The sequence below is a fragment of the Balaenoptera ricei genome, chromosome X (genome assembly GCF_028023285.1).
Source record: "Balaenoptera ricei isolate mBalRic1 chromosome X, mBalRic1.hap2, whole genome shotgun sequence".
In the NCBI taxonomy this organism is placed as follows: Eukaryota; Metazoa; Chordata; class Mammalia; order Artiodactyla; family Balaenopteridae; genus Balaenoptera; species Balaenoptera ricei.
In genome coordinates, this window is record NC_082660.1 from 134,935,037 (window position 1) to 134,958,150 (window position 23,114).

A 23,114-nucleotide genomic window follows, 5' to 3' on the forward strand; every position below is an offset into this window, starting at 1 on the left:
TGCTGCACTCCAGTGTCTATGCAAGTGTCTGGCATATAATAGGTGCTCAATAAATATTGGTTGACTGATTGACTCTCCTTATGTTTATCTTCCAAATGTCTCTGTGCTTTCTCTCCCCTGCCCAACCTCCCTCTGCTCCCCTAACAATCAAATCCTCCCACTTTGCCCTCTGGATCCCCAGTACTATGGAAAACAGCTTTCCCTGCATCCTCAATCTCTTTACCACACACTTCACTGCTTCCTCCTGCCTCTATCAGGGCTCTCTCAGGAGACTAAACCTTACCCTGCAGCTCATAGGGCTGATAGGTGAGGCTGACTTTCTTCCTGCTCCCCATGGCTGCTTCTTGACTCTGACCCCCCTACCCTTTCGTAGACCCCTCTTCTTCACCATCCCACCAGAGTGAGTTTCATGCCATCTGGGTTTACCATCCCGTAACTCTCATTGTTAGTGTCATCATCTAATCTCCCATTTGCTCCTCAGCTTCATCTAGACTTTGCCATCTGGTTCTCAGCTTCCTCAATCTTTGGAGTCTCACTGCTGGTTGTGCCTTTCCTATTGTTTCAGCACCTGGTAAAAATCAAAGGTCACAACAGTAGGACAAAGGAATAATCAATGTACCCATACCTGTTTCTTAGTGCATGGGGGGATCTATTCATCCCATAATCCCAGAGCCGCTCCACTGCAGCAATAAAATAGTGTCGCGTTCTCTTTTGAAAGCTGCGGGGGCCCTGATTTTCCTCCTCATCATAAATGTCAAAATCTTCTCTCTTCGTATCAATTGAGAAAGTATCATCATAGTCAATTTTGTCTTCCTCTGGCTGGAAAGTAGTAAGGGTTATTTCCCTTTGATGGCGTTTCAAGACTGGTGGATTCTGAGACCACAACCTTCTAGTCCCTCCTTGCTTTACCCAGGTGGCTTCTCTTTGGGTCTTATCTTGTACTTCATTTATTGCTGCTATTGAATGATTGTTTTCACAAGGGTCCAGGGGCAAAATGATGTCTTTTGTCTTAAAAGCTGTGTGTTTTTGTGACTTCTCTAGGGATTTCTCTTCTCTTGGTATCAGGGTAGCATATTGGTTATCCCAAGCAAGGGGACCCAGCAGCTTGGGGGGAGTATTTTCAGAGCTTTCTGTTGCCCATTTCAGAAAGGGCACTTTTCCAGATCTATTTACTTTATTCAATTTAACAAGTCCCTGTGTTTTCTGAAGGAGTATCTCTTCCCTGAGATCCAGGTGGGCAGGAGAATCATTGCTAGTTTTTGTATGGAAAAAGTCTTCCTGATGAACAACTTTGCCAGATGCTTCAGGCAATCCTGGTTTCAAGACAACAGTGTTCTCAAGTTTCTTGTACATGAGTAAGTTTGTGGCCCGTTTCCCTAGGGCGCTGATCTTTCTTTGACCTTCAATCACTTCCAAGGTTAGGAAGGCTAAAGAAAGGTTATTTCTCTTGGCTCCTTGTAAGAAATGACTGCTTTCTTGGACCCCAGAACTCCTTTCCACAAAGCTATAACTACAGGCGGATGCTGGAGGATGAGAAGAGTTGTCCTGGGATGGAATCTTGGTCAGATCTGTAGGTCTAATTGATGGGAATACTGATACCTGTGCAATGGGTAATGCAGAGCCATTTGTTTGAATGATGTCATGACTCCTCATAGAACAATCTGATAAGAATGACTGAGTAATGGCCCTTTTCTCCCTCCTGTTGTACTCTATCTGTGTGAAGGTGCCCTGGGTCAAATATTTCATGTTTTTGGACCACTGAGTTGAGGTGTCATTCAGAATTACCTCCCTTTCAAGCTTTATTTCTTCTAGTGGGAGTCTGAATTGTTTCAAATCCCGCTTATCACGCTGAGGTATAGCCTTCTGCTGACTTGGAATAGGAGACATCTTTGTGGTGCTTGGATATTTATCTAGCATTTGCTTTGTTTGGTTTCCCAAGTCTTCCAAGTTTGCTTCCTCCCTTATTTTTGAGAAATGGGCCATGTGAATTCCTGCTCTTTTTGCTGAGCCATTTAATGACCTGGTGTCTTGAAGTGCTGGAGTATATGTCTCCTCATCTAAACCTTCTACATTTTGCTTAGTGCTTAGTGAAAAAAGGTTCTTCAGAAATTTCTTAGTTCCAGTCACTGTATACACCTGAGGCAAAACTACATTCTCTTGGATTAATTTTTCTTTCCTTTCTATCTCTTCCTGAGACTTTTTTCCTTGATTGTGTGTATCATTTTCTTGGACATTAGCCAAGTTAGTAAGAAATACGTTCTTGCTATTTGGAAAAATCATCTCTTTAAGACCTGTGCCCTTGCTAAATTCATCCTCTCCTACTACCACCTTATTCTTCTCTGACAAGAAATTCTGATCTTTCACAGATTTTTCTGATCCCGAAGATGTTAATTGCTTTGGATTGGGCCTTTGCCCAGAGCTTAGGGAGTTCTTGCCATGGGTCCTTTTTATCCAATTTGTTGAATCTGGCAGAGTCTTGAAGAATGATGTATCTGGATATTCTGCATCTAGTGGCACAGAGTCTTCTTTGTTTTGGTGGATCATTTCCATATTTTTTGATGAAGTAGTTTTATTTGACACATGATTTAGTCCCAAAGCTGTAGTATTTTTGTCCATAAACATTTCATCATGAATCAAGGAAGTTACTTCTTGAAACTCAGTATTACTTTCTAACATAATATCTTGCCAGACTGATGTACTATTCTCAATTAATAATGCTGGGTCATCAATGTGAGTCTTTGTATTAGTTGTTGAGTTAACTAGTGCCTTGTTTGTCTTAACCAAAGAGATATTAACTTGAAACAAAGCATCATCTTTGGTCAATGAAGCAGGTCCACGAACTCCTTCCTCTTTAAATAACCTATCACTCACCACTGATAATACATTTTCTCCCAGTGAACTTTCTTGACTATTTGTTAAAACTGCTTCTAACGACTTGGAATCATTATCTTCTTTACTCAAGCCCAAAGGTACACCAGACCCAATAAAGTGAGATGAATTTTTGCCAAATACAATGGCACCTAATTGACTACTAAAATTAACTGGCATATTTGGGGGTCCTAAGGAACCTGTCTTTTCAGTACCTGCTGACAAATTGCCTGATGGAATTGTTGGTGGAGTCATTAGATTGTTCGATGAACTAGAAATTTTAAAATCAAGTTTCTTCAACTCTACTGTTATAGTTGTGCCCAAATTCTCATTCAATCTTAATGGCAGCTCTGGCTCAGGAGTAGATACTCTTTCCCCACTGTGATGGAGCTCTGGTGTGAGATGTGCCACTTCAGACGGGCCCTTGTTTGTTTCTATTGCTCTAGGTAAATGATCATTAGCTTTATTTCTGGCTTCTTGGAGATCAGATAAGGATAATCCATGTGGAGTAGGATTCTGTCCCAAGAGCATCAACAAATCACTAGAGGAGACACTTTGTTCTTTAAGCAGCTGCATTCTCTCTCCAGACTGAGGGTCAGTCTTCTCTATATCATTTTCTGGAGTTGTGGTGGCTTTGAATTGCATTTGCCTAGTGCTAGGGTGCCTTGAATTCTGGGAGAAGCTTCTGGGTTCAATGACATTGTTTTCATTCAGCAAGAGGGTTGGAATATCTTCATATGTGTCCTCATAATAATCACCAGTGTTCCTGTCACAACTATAAACCTTCAGTAAGGCTGTCATGCCTCTGTTCCGAAAGTCTGAGTTGTGGCACCCCAGAACCCACAGACCTGGAGATGAGGAAGAATAAGATTCTGGTTACTCATAACCCAGGTCCCAAGCAAGATCTCTGTTAGAGGTTCTCTTCTATTCCCAGATAAATGAAAAAATACTACTCAGTACCATTATATTGCAGGTCGTTAGGTTAAATCCCCGACACATGGAACAGTAGTCCAACAATGGTAGTAAAAGTGGTTTTGCATTGCTGCTGTTGTGGTATATCTGTTTGTGACCACAAGAAAGGGCTGTGATTTAAAATGAATATACATATATACATATATGGAGAAAAATGGAGAAATGTAATTACACACAATAGTGGAGAGTCTTACTAGTCACACAGAACTCTTTGGTGACCAATTTGTAGAATAAGTAAGCATAAGGGAGCAGGACTTAGGTTTAGGATACAAATAACATAAAATCCCACCACAGTTCTAGCAATATTAATTTCTACTATGAACAGGATTATCTGAGTAAAAGGATTTCATGGTGGTAAAGTATATGCATAAACATAAATGAAAACAAATACAGCTTTACTAAGCTACCGATCAGGTACCTGAACAGTCTCATCAAGTCACAATATTTGCAAGCAAAATCTTCACTGAATACAGCTCTTCCTCAAAGAGAAAACTTTCCTCAAAGTATATTTCCACAGAGCCCTATGAGACAATGGGATGCCCATGGAAAAGGTTCCTGTGGTCAAACATTTTGGAATTAATGCACACTGCAATCTATGTGCAGCCAGATAATCACTCAAATGGGAAATGAGAATAAAGACATTTTCTAATATACAAGGATTCAGAACATCTACCTCTAATTCAGCCATTCTCAGGAAATGATTAGAGAATGTCTTCTACCAAAATAAAGGAGTATATTAAAAAATATGAAGACATGGGATACAAGAACCCAATTTCATGATATTTAAAGCATATTTTTGATGGTATAAAACCATGTTGGGTCAGAGTAGACCAGGACTGGAGCCGAAATGAGTAATTTAAATAAGGTTTTTCACTCTAAAAATTCCACTGTTATAACTTAGATAAATCTAATACTTCCTTTTCCTGAGGAAGACAGTAATTGGGTGAGAAAAGGGGAAATGAAACTCCATAAACAGGTCTAGAATGACATCCGTCATACTCTGAGAAGGGCCTGGGAACAGTGATCAAGAGGAGCTTTAGTTATATCTGTACTGGTTGAATTTTTGTAATGAGAACATCTTTTTCTATTACATATGTGAATAAAAATAAAGTAAAACATTATAGTAATTAATTAATAAATTTCAATCCAAGAGCTTAAAGAAGAGTTGATTCTTTGATTAAAACTCAATAAAATAAATAACCAAATAAATATAAGAAATTCCACACATATAAAATTTGAAATAAGAAAGGAGATATAACCACAGATGCAAAGAAAATTAACTTATAATTCCCTTGGAGACACCTCAGCTGCCAATCTCCTACTCCAACTTCTGAAACAGGCATAAGACGCCTGGCCAAGTTTGAGATTTGGTCAGCACTACAAATATACGGACCTGCCTCCGACCTCAGTGATATAACTGGGGCTTTCAATGAACTAATTATTTAGGCTGATATTCAATCCTGGAGCTAGTTCCTATCAAAGTAACCTAGAGAGACAGAGCCCAGCTGATCACAAGTGGGTAGGAGCACACCTCAGGCTTCATTAGACAAGAGCTCTTTAATGATAGTGCAATATCCCTATCATGTGCAATATTTCTAGCATGGAATATTAACCAATCTTTTAAAATGATGATGTTCATCTATATTTATTGACATAGAAAAACATCAAATACATTATTAAGTGAGGGGAAAAAAAGAAGATTACAAAACATGATATAACCACCATTCTACTATCTGTTTCTGTGAGTTCTACATTTTCTTTTTCTTTTTTTCAAAAAGATTTCCCATAGTAGTGATTCCATACAATATTTGTCTTCGTCTGGCTTAGTTCACTTAGCATAATGCCCTCCAGGTTCATCCATATTGTCTTTTTTAATGGATGAATAATATTCCATCATATATATATATACGCATATATATCACTTTTTTCTTTTTCAGAGAGTTTTTTTAATTTAAATTTTTTTTATTCAAAAATTTTCTTCTTTTTCATTGAGGTATGGTTGATGTACAATATTATATAAGTTTCAGGTGTACAACATAGTGATTCACAATATTTGGTTATGCTCCATTTATCATTATTACAAAATATTGGCTATATTCCCTGTGTCATAGTATATATCCTTGTAGCTTATTTATTTTATACATAGTAGTTTGTACCTCTTAATCCCCTTTCCCTATCGTGCCCCGCCCCCCTTCCCTCTCTCCACTGGTAACCACTAGTTTGTTCTCTATATCTGTGAGTCTGCTGCTTTTTTGTTATATTCACTAGTTTGTTGTATTTTTTAGATTCCATATATAAGTGATATCATACAGTATTTGTCTTTCTCTGTCTCACATATTTCACTTAGTATAATACCCTCCAAGTCCATCCATGTTGTTGCAAAGGGCAAAACTTCATTTTTCAATGACTGAGTAGTATTCCACTGTATATATATATATATACTACATCTTCTTTATCCATTCATCTGTTGATGGACACTCAGGTTGGCAATTGTAAATAATGCTGCTATGAACATTGGGGTACACATCTTTTTTTTCAATTAGAGTTTTCTTTTTTTTTTTTTTGGATATATACCCAGGAGTGGAATTGCTGGGTCATATAGTAGTTCTATTTTTAGTTTTTTGAGAAACCTCCATACTGTTTTCCATGGTGGCTGCACCAATTTGCATTCCCACCAATATTGTATTAGCCTTTCATTTTTCCACATCCTTGCCAACATTTGCTATTTGTTGTCTTTTTGATGATGGTCATTCTGACAAGTGTGAGGTGATATCTCATTGTGGTTTTTTTTTTTTATAAGTTTATTTATTTATTTAGGCTGTGTTGGGTCTTCGTTTCTGTGCAAGGGCTTCCTCTAATTGCGGCAAGCGGGGGCCACTCCTCATCACGGTGCACGGGCCTCTCACTATCGCGGCCTCTCCTGCTGCGGAGCACAGGCTCCAGACACGCAGGCTCAGTAATTGTGGCTCATGGGCCCAGCTGGTCCGCGGCATGTGGGATCTTCCCAGACCAGGGCTCGAACCCGTGTCCCCTGCATTGGCAGGCAGATTCTCAACCACTGCGCCACCAGGGAAGCCCCTCATTGTGGTTTTGATTTGCATTTCTCTGATGATTAATGATGGTGAGCACCTTTTCATGTGCCTCTCAGCCATCTGTAAGTCTTCTTTGGAAAAATGTCTATTCAGGCTTTCTGACCATTTTTTAAATTGGGCTGTTTGTTTTTTTGATGTTGAGTTGTGTGAGCTGTTTACATATTTTGGATATTAACTCCTTGTTTGTCATATCATTTGCAAATATTTTCTCCCATTCAGTAAGTTGTCTTTTTTTTTAATATTTATTTATTTGGCTGCGTTGGGTCTTAGTTTCAGCATGCGGGATCTTTTGTTGGGGCAGGCGGGCTTCTCTCTAGTTGTGGTGCATGGGCTCTAGAGCGCGCATGGGCTTAGTTGCCCCATGGCATGTGGGATCTTAGTTCCCTGACCAGGGATCGAACCCGCATCCCCTGCATTGGAAGGCGGATTCTTAACCACTGGACCACCAGGGAAGTCCCAGTAGGTGGTCTTTTTGTGTTTTTTTTGTCGATGGTTTCCTTTGCTGTGCAAAAGCTTTAAGTTTAATTAGGTCCCATTTGTTTATTTTTGCTTTTATCTCCTTTAAGAGACAGATCCAAAAAAATATTGCTACTATTTATGTCATAGAGTGTCTCATCTATGTTTTTTTCTAGGAGTTTTATAGTATCTGGTCTCACATTTAGGTCTTTAATTTATTTTGAGTTTATTTTTGTATATGGTCTTAGAGAATTTCTAATATCATTCTCTTACATGTATCTGTCCAGTTTTCCCAGCTCTACTTATTGAAGAGACTGTCTTTTCTCCATTGTATATTATTGCACACTTCGTTGCAGATTGACCATAAGTGTGTGGGTTTATTTCTGGGCTCTCTATCGTGTTCCATTGATCTATATTTCTGTTTTTTGTACCAGTACCATACTGTTTTGATTACTGTAGCTTTGTAGTACAGTCTGAAGTCAGGGCACATGATTCCTCTAGTTCTGTTTTTCCTTCTCAAGATTGTTTTGGCTATTCATTATCTTTTGTGTTTACATATAGATTTAAAAATTTTTGTTCTAGTTCTGTGAAAAATGCTATTGGTAATTTGATAGGGATTGCATTGGATCGTAGATTGCTTTGGGTAGTACAGTCATTTTGACAATATTGATTCTTCTAATCCAAGAACATGGTATATCTTTCCATCTGTTTGTGTCATCTTTGATTTCTTTCATCAGCATCTTATAGATTTCTGAGTACAGGTCTTTTGCCTCCTTAAGCAGGTTTATTCCTAGGTATTTTATTCTTTATTACGCGATTGTAAATGAGACTGTTTCCTTAATTTCTCTTTCTGATAGTTTAGTTTGTTGTTAGTGTATAGAAATGCAACAGATTTTCTGTATATTATTTTTGGACCCTACAACTTTACTGAATTAATTGATGAGCTCTAGTAGTTTTTTGGTGGTGTCTTTAGGATTTTCTATGTATAGTGTCATGTCATCTGCAAATAGTGACAGCAAATAGTGACAAAGAGTGACACCTGTTGGTGGGTGAAGCTGGTCCCAAGGCTAGAGCAGGCTCACTGGAGGGCAGGGCCAGAGCCCAGGGGATTCTGGGGCTGGTGTCTGCCCACTGGTGGGTGGAGCTGGGTCCCAGGGTCTCTGGCTGGAGGTCCCTGGGGGTCCCGGGTCTGGTGCCTGCACACTGGTTTGTGGGGCAGATCCCGTGCCCTCTGGTGGGCAGGGCCATGTCCAGGGGCAGCTGTGGGCTCAGGGGGTCTTAAGGCAGCCTGTCTGTTGGTGGGTGGGGCTGTGTCCATGCCCAGTTAGTTGCTTGGCATGAGGTGTCTCAGCACTTTTGCCTACAGGCTGTTGGGCCAGGGCGGGGATGGGTCCTGAGGCTTATAAGCTAGAGGGAGGATTTCACAATGGTGCTTACCAGCACCAGTGTCCTCCTGGTAGAATCAGCTCCCCAAATGGCTGCCACCAGTGTCTATGTCCCCAGGGTGAGCTGCAGTTGCCTCCTACCTCTCTGGGAGACTCTCCAGATCAGCAGGTACGTCTGACCCAGGCTCCTATTACTGCTTCTACCCTGGATCCTGGAGCATGTGAGAGTTTGTGTGCACCCTTTAAGAGTACAGTTTCTACTTCCCACAGCTCTCTGGGACTCTGGAGAGTAAGCCCTGCTGGTCTTCAAAGCCAAATGCTCTGGGGGCTCGTTTTCCCAGTATATGACCCACAGGTTATGGAGCCCAACATGGGGTCAGACCCCTCTCTCCTTGGGGAGGACCTCTGCAATGGTAATTATCCTCCCGTTTGTGAATTGTCCACCCAGGGGTATGGGATTTGACTATATCATGATGATGCCCCTCCTACCCATCTTATTGTGGTTCCTTCTTTATATCTTTAGTTGTAGACAATCTTTTCTGGTAGGTTCCAGTCTTTTCCATTGATGCTTGTTCTGAAAATAGTTGTGATTTGGTGTGCCTGTGAGAGCAGGTGAGCTCAGGGTCTTTCTACTCTTCCATTCATTCATCAATGGACACTTAGGTTATTTCCATGTTTTGGCTATTGTGAATAATGTTGCAATAAACACGGGAGTGCAGATATCTCTTCAAGATCCTGATTTCATTTCCTTTGTATATATACCAGAAGTGGGATTGCTGGATCATATGGTAGTTCTATTTTTAATTTTTTGAGGAACCTCCATACTGTTCTCCATAATGGCTGCACCAATTTATATTCCCACTAACAGTGTACAAGGATTCCCTTTTCTTTCTTTCTTTTTTTTTAAAATATTTATTTATGTATTTAGCTGTGCTGGGTCTTAGTTGCGGCACACGGGATCTTCATTGTGACATGCGGGATCTTTAGTTGTGACATGCGGGATCTTTAGTTGCGGCATGCAGGATCTTTAGTTGCAACATGCGGGATCTTAGTTGCGGCATGCAGGATCTAGTTCCCTGACCAGGGATTGAACCCAGGCCCCCTGCATTGAGAGCATGGAGTCTTAACCACTGGACCACCAGGGAAGTCCCAAGGACTCCCCTTGCTCCACATCTTTGCCAACACTTATTATCATGTGATTTTTTGATAATAGCCATTTTGACAGGTCTGAGCTGATATCTCACTGTGGTTTTGATTTGCATTTCCCTGATGATTAGTGATGTTGAGAACATTTTCATATACCTGTTGGTCACTTGTATGTCTTGTCTGGAAAAATTTAATGGTATTCCATAAATCCTGTAGGCTTTCTTTATTCTTTTTTTTTCTCCTCTTGACTGGATAATTTCAAAAGATTTATCTTTGAGTTTGAAGATTGTTTCTTCTGCTTAATCAAGTATGTTGTTGAAGCTCTCTATTGCATTTTTCATTTCGTTCATTATATTCTTTAGCTCCAGGATTTCTGGGTTCCTTCCTTCCTTTCTTCATTCCTCCCTCCCTCTTTCTCTCTTTCTCTCTTTCTTTCTTCTGCAGTTCAGCAGCTCCAGTTCCAGGGAGGGCACAACAGCATAGTCTCCATGCAGCTCTGTCAGTTGAGGTCAATGTCAGCGAAGACTGTGGAGGGTCCTTGGTGGTCAAGGCTGTGAGTGTCTGTGATGGCAGTAGTGGTGAGGATTGTTGGCCTCCTAGATGGCAAAGGATGCTGGGGTCCTCTTGTTCTTCTTTTCACCCACAGACTGAGGTCTTAGCTGAGGGGATTATTCTTGGTACTGTGTCTGGCATGTGAGCACACAGGCCTTGATGGCAGTGCTGGGTTCTGGGACAGAGATGTACATGCATTGATGGTGGTGCCACTGTTTGGGGTGCAGGTGCTCAGAGTGACAGTGTAGTTCATGGTTCCTGAGCCTGGAGTATGAGCACATCTGCTGTAGCGGTGCCAGTTTCAAAGGCATAGGCATGCACAGATCGCCAATGAAGCGGGGGTCCACATTCTCCAAGGGCATGCCACATCAGCTCAGGTCCTGGTGGGTGGGGTGCAGTGGTGTCTTGGTGCTTGGGGGGACAAGGTAGAGCAGCAACATGGGCCCCAGGGATGATGGGGTCCTCAGGCTCTGAGTTGCAAGCACACCAGCAACTCAAGCCCTGAAGATGGTGGGTGCTGGGGGAGGCCTAAGCCCTGAGGGGAGGATGCAGCTCCTCCTCTGGGGGGAGTGCAGTGGCTTGGACTCTGAGAAGGTCCATCAGCTGGCTTCAGTATCTGTGAAGACTATGGAGCTCCTCAGGTGGTGAAGGCTGCTAGTGTTCCTGGTAGTGACAAGAGGTGTTACAGTTCTCCTGTTGTCCTTTCCCCATGGGAAGAAATCCCTTAGAGGGGATCCCCTTTGGCACCAAGCTGCTTCAGACTGAGGGACAGAATGACACAAGTCAAATTTTTGATACGCTCTTCTATTTGGCCATCCTCATTTTTGTGCTCCACAGTGTTTCTGATACTTCTTTGTTCTGTTCTAGATTTGTCCAAGAGCTATTTTCATTGGTATGTACACAGTGCAAATATTATTCACAATTTCAGGAGAAATGAAGACTTTTTAGACAAGCAAAACCTGATGAAATTAATTAACCAGCAGACGTGCACTATAAGAAATGTTACGGAGATACACTATAAATGTAAGTGCATAGATAGGCTGAAAGTACCAGAATGGAAAAAAATATATACCACACAAACATTAAGCAAAATAAAGGTGATTGAGGCACATAAATTTCAGAAAAAGCAGATATTATGGCAACAAGTACTACTTCAGAAAAAGAAGGACATTTCACAATGATAACATGGTTAATTTAACAAGAGTACATAACAATCTTAAATTTGTAAGCACCTGATTTTATTTTGCCTCATTTATTTTGAAACAACAAACCCAACAATTACAGGTAGAGCTCTTAACATAGTTCTCTCAGTAACTGTAAGAAGCAGACAAAATATCAGTAAACTTATAAGGATTTTAACAAAATGATAAAGCAACTTGACATACATGGAACAGTCCACCTAACAACTGCAGAAGACACATTCATCTTAAGTTCCAACAGGCCATTAGCCAAAGTAAACCATATGCTGGGCATAAAGCAAGTCTCACCACATTTCAAAGAACTGAAATCATGTAGAGGATGTTATATGACCACAGTGAAGTAAAAATATGAAATGAGCAACAGAAAACTAGAAAATACCCATATGTTTAGGAATTTAGTAAACCAGTTTTAATAATTACGAATAAAAGAAGAAGTCACAATGGATATTAGAAAATATTTCTAGGGCTTCTCTGGTGGTGCAGTGGTTGAGAATCTGCCTGCCAATGCAGGTTTGAGCCCTGGTCCGGGAAGATCCCACATGCCGCGGAGCAACTAGGCCCGTGAGCCACAACTACTGAGCCTATACGTCTGGAGCCTGTGCTCTGCAACAAGAGAGGCCGCGATAGTGAGAGGCCCACGCCCCGCGATGAAGAGTGGCCCCCGCTTGCCGCAAGTAGAGAAAGCCCTCGCACAGAAATGAAGACCCAACACAGCCAATAAATAAATAAATAAATAAATAAATAAATAAATAAATAAAGGCGTTCCTTTAAAAAAAGAAAGAAAATATTTCTAATATTTTAATATAATTGATAATAAAAATGACTCATCAAAACTTCTGATATGTGGGTTTTTTCCCTGCTCTTACCAGTTTTATTCAAAATTAAGGCACAGAAAAAAAGAAATAAAAGGCATAAGTGTTGGAAAGGAAAAACTGAAACTGTCAATATTTGCAACAATTTGATTGTGTACAAGAAAATCTTATGGGAATCTATAAAATAATTGCCAGATCTTACAGTGAATTTAGCAAGGCTGCAAGATACAAGGTCAATATACAAAAATTAACTGTATATCTTTCGTGTATATGTTCCAGCAAAACATTATTTACAGAAACAGGTGACCAACCTGCTCACTATAGTTTCTTTTTATATTGAGATACAATTGATAGATACCACTGTGTAAGTTTAACTTTTACAGTGTATTGATTTGATACATTTATATATTGCAATATGGATTACCATCATAGTGGTAGCTATGTGCCTTTATCACATCACATAATTATCATTTTTTTGTGGTGATATGCGGTTAAAGCAGGGTGTAAAGTGAGCTGCAAGAATGATGTACTGACAGGGAATTCCCTGGTGGTGCAGTGGTTAAGAATCCACCTGCCAATGCCAGGGACACGGGTTCGAGCCCTGGTCCAGGAAGATCCCACGTGCCGTGGAGCAACTAAGCCCATGCGCCACAACTACTGAAGCCCGCGCACCTGGAGCCTGTGCTCTGCAACAAGAGAAGCCACCGCAATGAGAAGCCCGCGCACCGCAACAAAGAGTAGCCCCCGCTCGCCGCAACTAGAGGAGGCCCACACGCAGCAATGAAAGACCCAATGCAGCCGAAAATAAATAAATTTTTAAAAATAAATAAATAAAATTTAAAAAAAAGAATGATGCACTGACACACATCACAACGTGGATGACTCTGGCTGAGTGAAGCTGAGTGAAAATTATGCCAAGTGAAATAAACCAGACACAAAAGGACAAATAAAAGGGATCAGACTTTTCCCTCAAGACACATAAAGCAGAGTTTTAATTTGTCTTTAGAATTTAAGTGATCACCAAAGTAGTTTAAAAGCTTCTCAAAATATTGATATTTTAAATATCTTTCTCTGCCTACACACAGACACACACACACACACTTTCTTTCTTTCTTTGGTTTAGACAATTACAACCATATTATGCATACTGTTTTATAATAGTTTTGCAGGTATTTAATTCATTCATTCATCGAAAAAATGTTTATTAAGCGTCTACTATAGGCCAGGCACTGTAAACATTCGGGATTCAGTGATGAGCAAGATAACAAGGTCCCTGTCCTTAGAGACCTTAACAACTTAGCTGGAAAACAGATAACAAAGACATAAACACGAATAAACAAGATACTTTCAGAGGTGTTACTGGAGTTTTGTCAGGTTCTTCACTCACTTCTTACAAAACTGCATTTCTTGAAGTAAGATAAGTTTCTGGGTATGAAGGTGAATCTATATTTTTATATGATGAGATTGGTTTTTATTCCCAAGAAATTTCCCCATGAGAATTTATCTCCAGAAAAGCCATAAGTGTAAGAGAATAACTACAATCTGTAGGTAGTTTTATGTACTTCCCTCTGCAGATGATGGGGGTGGGAGGGACAAGGAGCACTTGTTACTAAGCTGCAACAATCTGTGTTAGATTTAGGCCAGGTCTGTGTTCCTCCTGATCACTGGGCTGGTGCTCTCAAAAGTCTTGCAGTAGTTATGGAGGGAGAGAGAGGACGAGAAGCTGACAGCCACATTCGTCCAGAAGGCTTCACAGTGGTTTGATGTTATGTGTGCAAAAGGAAATTATGATGTACTTCCCAGCAATACCAATGTTCACAATGCACATAGAAACATGTTTAGTCCCTGTGTGTTAACTGCATGTATAAATGTATATTCACCATTACAGTTTAGTAAACACACTTAAAATTTTGACCGATGGCAAGTAAAAGCACTTTTTACAACAAAGACTTTTAACTTAAATACTTGATGTGGTGTTGTCTTTAAAATGCCTTGTAATTACCAAAATCACTTGAACCATTTAGTATCTACCCAAATGTAAGCTAGTGGGCAAAAGAACATGTGAATGGCTAGTGAAGCAAACACCACTGTTAGTAAAAGAATAATATAAATAACTAACCTGGGTTTTCCATTGACATGAAGACAGTTTCTCCTGAGAAGGGGAATAGGGTAAGTGTGTCTTCATAGACCATTTTGTGTTTGAAGGTATATCCAGAGAAGAAGACAGACAGGAAGTCAGTCTGTGCTCCAATACTTAGAATGTACCAGTATGCCACCTCATGCAAACAAACCGACAGCTGCAAGCTATCAAAAACATAGCCATTGATGCCTGTAAAAAGAATGGAGAATAAAAGATTTTAGCAGTATCTGCATTTATTATTTTGGATTGTGATGATCTGATTAGAAATGATTATATGTTATGCCCGTTACCTTATTCCCAAGAAGAAATAACATTATACCTTTCAAAAAAGTAAATTGTTAATACTTGATCAGCTAAGTTCCAATCTCAAAGTGAGGAGAGTCATAGACCATCATAGTAATGATGGATTTAGATGCTATATGGTGGGTGGCAGTTTGATGAGGAGCAGGACATTTGCATGGTTTCAAAGTATCTCCCTATACACTGCTTATTAGTTGCAAGGAGAAAAATAATAACTACACAGAGGAAAAAAACAGAAAAAAAACTCTTGATCTGGTGATCAAAATTAGTATCTGATAGTGTTCCAAATTCAAGGAAACAGATTTCAAAGAAGCAGGACAACTAGATCCATGACTAGACCCTGAAACGGAGAGAGGAAATGCTACAAAAGACAGAACTGATTGATACAACTGGAATATTGGCTACCCATTAGGTAAGCTTATTGTATAAATGTATTAGATAATGTATTCTATCAATGTTAAATTTTCTGGATTTCATAACTCCACTTTGATTATATAAGCAAATATCTTTATTCATAGGAAATACACAATGAAGTATTAAGAGATAAAGGGGCATGATATCTACAACCTATTCTCAAGTTGAAAATAAGTAATAAAAAAGTATATATATAGAGGGAAGACAGCAGAAGCAAGAAAAACTACAATCCTGCAGCCTGTGGAAGAAAAACCACATTCACAGAAAGATAGACAGGACGAAAAGGCAGAGGGCTATATACCAGATGAAGGAACAAGATAAAACCCCAGAAAAACAACTAAATGAAGTGGAGATAGGCAACCTTCGAGAAAAAGAATTCAGAATAATGATAGTGAAGATGATCCAGGACCTCGGAATAAGAATGGAGGCAAAGATCGAGGAGATGCAAGAAATGTTTAACAAAGACCTAGAAGAATTAAAGAACAAACAAACAGAGATGAACAATACAATAACTGAAATGAAAACTACACTAGAAGGAATCAATAGCAGAATAACTGAGGCAGAAGAACGGATAAGTGACCTGGAAGACAGAATGGTGGAATTCACTGCTGCGGAACAGACTAAAGAAAAAAGAATGAAAAGAAATGAAGACAGCCTAAGAGACCTCTGGGACAACATTAAACGCAACAACATTTGCATTATAGGGGTCCCAGAAGGAGAAGAAAGAGAGAAAGGACCGGAGAAAATATTTGAAGAGATTATAGTCGAAAACTTCCCTAACATGGGAAAGGAAATAGCCACCCAAGTCCAGGAAGTGCAGAGAGTCCCATACAGGATGAACCCAAGGAGAAACACGCTGAGACACATAGTAACCAAATTGGCAAAAATTAAAGACAAAGAAAAATTATTGAAAGCAGCAAGGGAAAAACGACAAATAACATACAAGGGAACTCCCATAAGGTTAACAGCTGATTTCTCAGCAGAAAGTCTATAAGCCAGAAGGGAGTGGCATGATATACTTAAAGTGATGAAAGGGAAGAACCTACAACCAAGATTACTCTACCCGGCAAGGATCTCATTTAGATTTGATGGAGAAATCAAAAGCTTTACAGACAAGCAAAAGCTAAGAGAATTCAGCACCACCAAACCAGCTCTACAACAAATGCTAAAGGAACTTCTCTAAGTGGGAAACACAAGAGAAGAAAAGGACCTACAAAAACAAACCCAAAACAATTAAGAAAATGGTCATAGGAATATACATATCGATAATTACCTTAAACGTGAATGGATTAAATGCTCCAACCAAAAGACACAGGCTTGCTGAATGGATACAAAAACAAGACCCATATATATGCTGTCTACAAGAGACCCACTTCAGACCTAGGGACACATACAGACTGAAAGTGAGGGGATGGAAAAAGATATTCCATGCAAATGGAAAGCAAAAGAAAGCTGGAGTAGCTACACTCATATCAGATAAAATAGACTTTAAAATAAAGAATGTTACAAGAGACAAGGAAGGACACTACATAATGATCAAGGGATCAATCCAAGAAGAAGATATAACAATTATAAATATATATGCGCCTAACATAGGAGCACCTCAACACATAAGGCAACTGCTAACAGCTATAAAAGAGGAAATCGACAGTAACACAATAATAGTGGGGGACTTTAACACCTCACTTACACCAATGGACAGATCATCCAAAATGAAAATAAATAAGGAAACAGAAGCTTTAAATGACACAATAGACCAGATAGATTTAATTGATATTTATAGGACATTCCATCCAAAAACCGCAGATTACACTTTCTTCTCAAGTGTGCACAGAACATTCTCCAGGATAGATCACACCTTGGGTCACAAATCAAGCCTCAGTAAATTTAAGAAAATTGAAATCATATCAAGCATCTTTTCTGACCACAACGCTATGAGATTAGAAATGAATTACAGGGGAAAAAACGTGAAAAGCACAAACACATGGAGGCTAAACAATACGTTACTAAATAACCAAGAGATCCCTGAAGAAATCAAAGAGGAAATCAAAAAATACCTAGAGACAAATGACAATGAAAACACGACGATCCAAAACCTATGGGATGCAGCAAAAGCAGTTCTAAGAGGGAAGTTTATAGCTATACAAGCCTACCTAAAGAAACAAGAAAAAACTCAAGTAAACAATCTAACCTTACACCTAAAGGAACTAGAGAAAGAAGAACAAACAAAACCCAAAGTTAGCAGAAGGAAAGAAATCATAAAGATCAGAGCGGAAATAAATGAAATAGAAACAAAGAAAACAATAGCAAAGATCAATAAAACTAAAAGCTGGTTCTCTGAGAAGATAAACAAAATTGATAAGCCATTAGCCAAACTCATCAAGAAAAAGACGGAGAGGACTCAAATCAATAAAATTAGAAATGAAAAAGGAGAAGTTACAACAGACACCGCAGAAATACAAAGCATCCTAAGAGACTACTACAAGCAACTCTATGCCAATAAAATGGACAACCTGGAAGAAATGGACAAATTCTTAGAAAGGTATAACCTTCCAAGACTGAACCAGGAAGAAACAGAAAATATGAACAGACCAATCACAAGTAATGAAATTGAAACTGTGATTAAAAATCTTCCAACAAACAAAAGTCCAGGACCAGATGGCTTCACAGGTGAATTCTATCAAACATTTAGAGAAGAGCTAACACCCATCCTTCTCAAGCTCTTCCAAAAAACTGCAGAAGAAGGAACACTCCCAAACTCATTCTATGAGGCCACCATCACCCTGATACCAAAACCAGACAAAGATACTACAAAAAAAGAAAATTACAGACCAATATCACTGATGAATATAGATGCAAAAATCCTCAACAAAATACTAGCAAACAGAATCCAACAACACATTGAAAGGATCATACACCACGATCAAGTGGGATTTATCCCAGGGATGAAAGGATTCTTCAATATATGCAAATCAATCAATGTGATACACCATATTAACAAATTGAAGAAGAAAAACCATATGATCATCTCAATAGATGCAGAGAAAGCTTTTGACAATATTCAACACCCATTTATGATAAAAACTCTCCAGAAAGTGGGCATAGAGGGAACCTACCTCAACATAATAAAGGCCATATACAACAAACCCACAGCAAACATCATTCTCAATGGTGAAAAACTGAAAGCATTTCCTCTAGGATCAGGAACGAGACAAGGATGTCCACACTCACCACTATTATTCAACATAGTTTTGGAAGTCCTAGCCACGGCAATCAGAGAAGAAAAAGAAATAAAAGGAATAGAAATTGGAAAAGAAGAAGTAAAACTGTCACTGTTTGCAGATGACATGATACTATACATAGAGAATCCTAATAGATGCCACCAGAAAACTACTAGAGCTAATCAATGAATTTGGTAAAGTTGCAGGATACAAAATTAATGCACAGACATCTCTTGCATTCCTATACACTAATGATGAAAAATCTGAAAGAGAAATTATGGAAACACTCCCGTTTACCATTGCAACAAAAAGAATAAAACACCTAGGAATAAACCTACCTAGGGAGACAAAAGACCTGTATGCAGAAAACTATAAGACACTGATGAAAGAAATTAAAAATGATACAAACAGATGGAGAGATATACCATGTTCTTGGATTGGAAGAATCAATATTGTGAAAATAACTATACTACCCAAAGCAATCTACAGATTCAATGCAATCCCTATCAAATTACCAATGGCATTTTTTACAGAACTAGAACAAAGCATCTTAAAATTTGTATGGAGACACAAAAGACCCCGAATAGCCAAAGCAGTCTTGAGGGAAAAAAACGGAGCTGGAGGAATCAGACTCCCTGACTTCAGACTATACTACAAAGCTACAGTCATCAAGACAATATGGTACTGGCACAAAAACAGAAACATAGATCAATGGAACAAGATAGAAAGCCCAGAGATAAACCCACGCACCTATGGTCAACTAATCTATGACAAAGGAGGCAAAGGTATACAATGGAGAAAAGACAGTCTCTTCAATAAGTGGTGCTGGGAAAACTGGACAGCTACATGTAAAAGAATGAAATTAGAATACTCCCTAACACCATACACAAAAATAAACTCAAAATGGATTCAAGACCTAAATGTAAGACTGGACACTATAAAACTCTTAGAGGAAAACATAGGAAGAACACTCTTTGACATAAATCACAGCAAGATCTTTTTTGATCCACCTCCTAGAGTAATGGAAATAAAAACAAAAATAAACAAATGGGACCTAATGAAACTTCAAAGCTTTTGCACAGCAAAGGAAACCATAAACAAGACGAAAAGACAACCCTCAGAATGGGAGAAAATATTTGCAAATGAATCAACAGACAAAGGATTAATCTCCAAAATATATAAACAGCTCATTCAGCTCAATATTAAAGAAACAAACACCCCAATCCAAAAATGGGCAGAAGACCTAAATAGACATTTCTCCAAAGAAGACATACAGATGGCCAAGAAGCACATGAAAAGATGCTCAACATCACTAATTATTAGAGAAATGCAAATCAAAACTACAATGAGGTATCACCTCACACCAGTTAGAATGGGCATCATCAGAAAATCTACAAACAACAAATGCTGGAGAGGGTGTGGAGAAAAGGGAACCCTCTTGCACTGTTGGTGGGAATGTAAATTGATACAGCCGCCATGGAGAACAATATGGAGGTCCCTTAAAAAACTAAAAATGAACTACCGTATGATCCAGCAATCCCACTACTGGGCATATACCCAGAGAAAACCGTAATTCAAAAAGACACATGCACCCCAATGTTCATTGCAGCACTATTTACAATAGACAGGTTATGGAAGCAACCTAAATGCCCATCGACAGACGAATGGATAAAGAAGATGTGGTCCATATATACAATGGAATATTACTCAGCCATAAAAAGGAACGAAATTGAGTCATTTGTTGAGATGTGGACGGATCTAGAGACTGTCATACAGAGTGAAGTAAGTCAGAAAGAGAAAAACAAATATCGTATATTAACACATGTATGTTGCACCTAGAAAAATGGTACAGATGAACCGGTTTGCAGGGCAGAAGTTGAGACACAGACGTAGAGAACAAATGTATGGACACCAAGGGGGGAAAACCGCAGTGGGGTGGGGATGGTGGTGTGCTGAATTGGGTGATTGGGATTGACATGTATACACTGATGTGTATAAAATTGATGACTGATTAAAAAAAAAAAAAAGAAAGCAGAATGGTGGTTACCAGAGCCTGGGGGGAAGGGGAATAGGGAGTTACTGTTTAACAGATATACAGTTTCAGTTTGAGAAGATGAAAAAGTTCTGCAGAGGGATGGTTGCACAACAATGCGAATATATTTAATGCCACCGAATTGAACTGAACACTTAAAAATGGTTAAGATGGTAAATTTTATGTTATGTATATTTTATCCCAATAAAACAAATTAAGTGAAAATGAAAAAAAAAGTATATATAGAAGAAAGAGAGAATGATAAAGCAAAAATAGCAAAATCTTAAAAATGAGTGAATCTGGATAAAGGGTATATGGGACTTTACTATTCTTGCAGCATTTCTGAAAGTTTGAAATTATTTCTAAATAAAAAGTAAGTAAAAGTAACACAGATTTCAATTTATAAACAGAATTGTTTCTGAAAGCCTCTTCCATACATCTATCTGTCCATCCCTTCAATAAACATTTGTTTACTCTGCAAGGTAGAGGCCCACAAATCCACTAAGCAATGCTCAGACACTAGCTTAGTGCAACTAATTGAGAATCAAAGTTTCTTGCCCTACAAAGTGTTAAAAGATATTTTAAAGCTATCGTAATTAAAAGCATGGTCTTAACGCAGGTATAGATGATTATGTCAATCAGAATATAGAGTCCAGAAACAGACACAGATATAAATGGAAATTTAATATATGACAAAGGGAGCATCCCAAAACAGTAGCAGAAAGAATGAACTATTTGGTAAACGCTGATGGAAAATATGACTATTCATATGGAACCACAAAAGACCCTGAATAGCCAAAGCAATCCTGAGAAAGAATAAAGCTGGAGGCCTCACACTTCCTGATTTCAAACTATACTATCAAGATATAGTGATTAAAATAGTATGGCAGTTGCATAAAAATAGACACATAAATCAATGGAAAAGAATCCAGAGCCCAGAAGTAAACTCTCACATATATGGCCAACTGATAAATGACAAGAGAGCCAAGAATACTCAATGGGGAAAGGATAGTCTCTTCAATAAATGGTGCTGGGAAAACTGAATAGCCACATGCTGAAGAATGAATTTGGACCTTTACATTACATGATACACAAAAATTAACTTGAAATGGATTAAAGACAAGCATAAGACCTGAAATTGTAAAACTCCTAGAAAACATAGGGAAACTTGTCTTTGCAATGATTTTTTGGATATGACACCTAAAGCACAAGCAACAAAAGTAAAAATTAATAAGTGGGACTACATCAAACTAAAAATCTTCTGCACAGCAAAAGAAACGATCAACAGAGTGAAAAGGCAACCACCTATGGAATGGGAGAAAATATGTGCAAATCATGTATCTGATAAGGGATTAATGTCCAAAATATATAAAGAACTCATACAACTTAATAACAAAACAAACAAACAAAAACAATTTGATTTTAAAAATGGGCAGGGGAACTGAATAGACATTTTCCCAAAGAAGACATACAAATCGTCAACTGGTACATGAAAAGATGCTCAACCATCACTAATCATCAGGGAAATGTGATCCTCAGTGAAATAAGTCAGAGAAAGAGAAATACTGTATGATTCCACTTATATGTGGAATCTAAAAAATATGAACTCATAGAAACAGACAGTAGAATTGTGGTTACGAGGGGCTGGGGCGTGTGTGTGGGAAATGGATAGATGTTGGTCAAAGGGTACAAACTTCCAGCTATGTAAGAGGAATAAGTTCTGGGGATCAGCATGGTGATTTTGTTAATAATACTGTATTATATACTTGAAACTTGCTAAGAGAGTAGATATGAAATGTTCTCACCACAAAAAAGAAATGGTAATTATGTGATCTGGTGGAGGTGTTAGCTAACACTATGGTGTTATACACCTTAAACTTATACAATTTTATATTAATAATGCTGGAAACAAAACAAAACAAACAACAACAGTCTGTGTATAAAGGGTAAAATTTCAAAGGTATTCCCCCCACAGTGGGAAAAGACGTGTGCATAACTCCCAAAATAGTAAAGAAAAATCGGAATTTAAAAACACTTAATTGATCAAAAAATAAAGGAGAAAATACTAAAAATTTAGAAAAAAAGGAAACACAAATTAGTATAAATAAATCCCATGTAGATAGGATAAACTCCCCATTTAAGAGGGAGATGGTCTAGGACTTCCCTGGTGGTCCAGTGGTTAAGACTCCACGCTTTCACTGCAGCGGGCACAGGTTCAATCCCTGTTCAGGGGAACTAAGATCCTGCATGCCAGGCGGCGCAGCCAAAAGAAAGAGAGAAAGAGAGAGAGAGAGAGAGAGAGAGAGAGAGAGAGAGAGAGAGAGAGAGAGAGAGAGAGAGATGGTCTAATGGGATCTCGTCCTTAGCACAGATTCTCCCAGGGTCTCCGCACAGATTTGCTCTGGCTTGGGGCTCTGGGCATTGGCTCCTCCTGATTGGCAGAGTCATCCTTGGGGGGTTTCTCCTCTATTCATGTGGCTTTCCTTCCTGGGGCTGCTTGGCAGAGAGTCCCTGGCTCAAGGCTC

The 23,114-nt window shown here is 38.9% G+C and overlaps 1 protein-coding gene across 5 annotated transcripts in view; it reads right to left on the bottom strand.

Annotated features, from left to right (window-relative positions):
* Nucleotides 1-23,114, bottom strand: part of F8 (coagulation factor VIII) — a 123,068-nt gene that overhangs the window by 49,066 nt on the left and 50,888 nt on the right. For all 5 annotated transcript variants that reach the window (XM_059911589.1, XM_059911592.1, XM_059911593.1 and 2 more), the window contains 2 exons: nt 14,602-14,811; nt 626-3,716 (listed from right to left, as the gene is read on the bottom strand). In XM_059911589.1, coding sequence (XP_059767572.1) covers nt 626-3,716; nt 14,602-14,811 — 3,301 coding nt within the window. The remainder of the gene's footprint in view (nt 1-625; nt 3,717-14,601; nt 14,812-23,114) is intronic.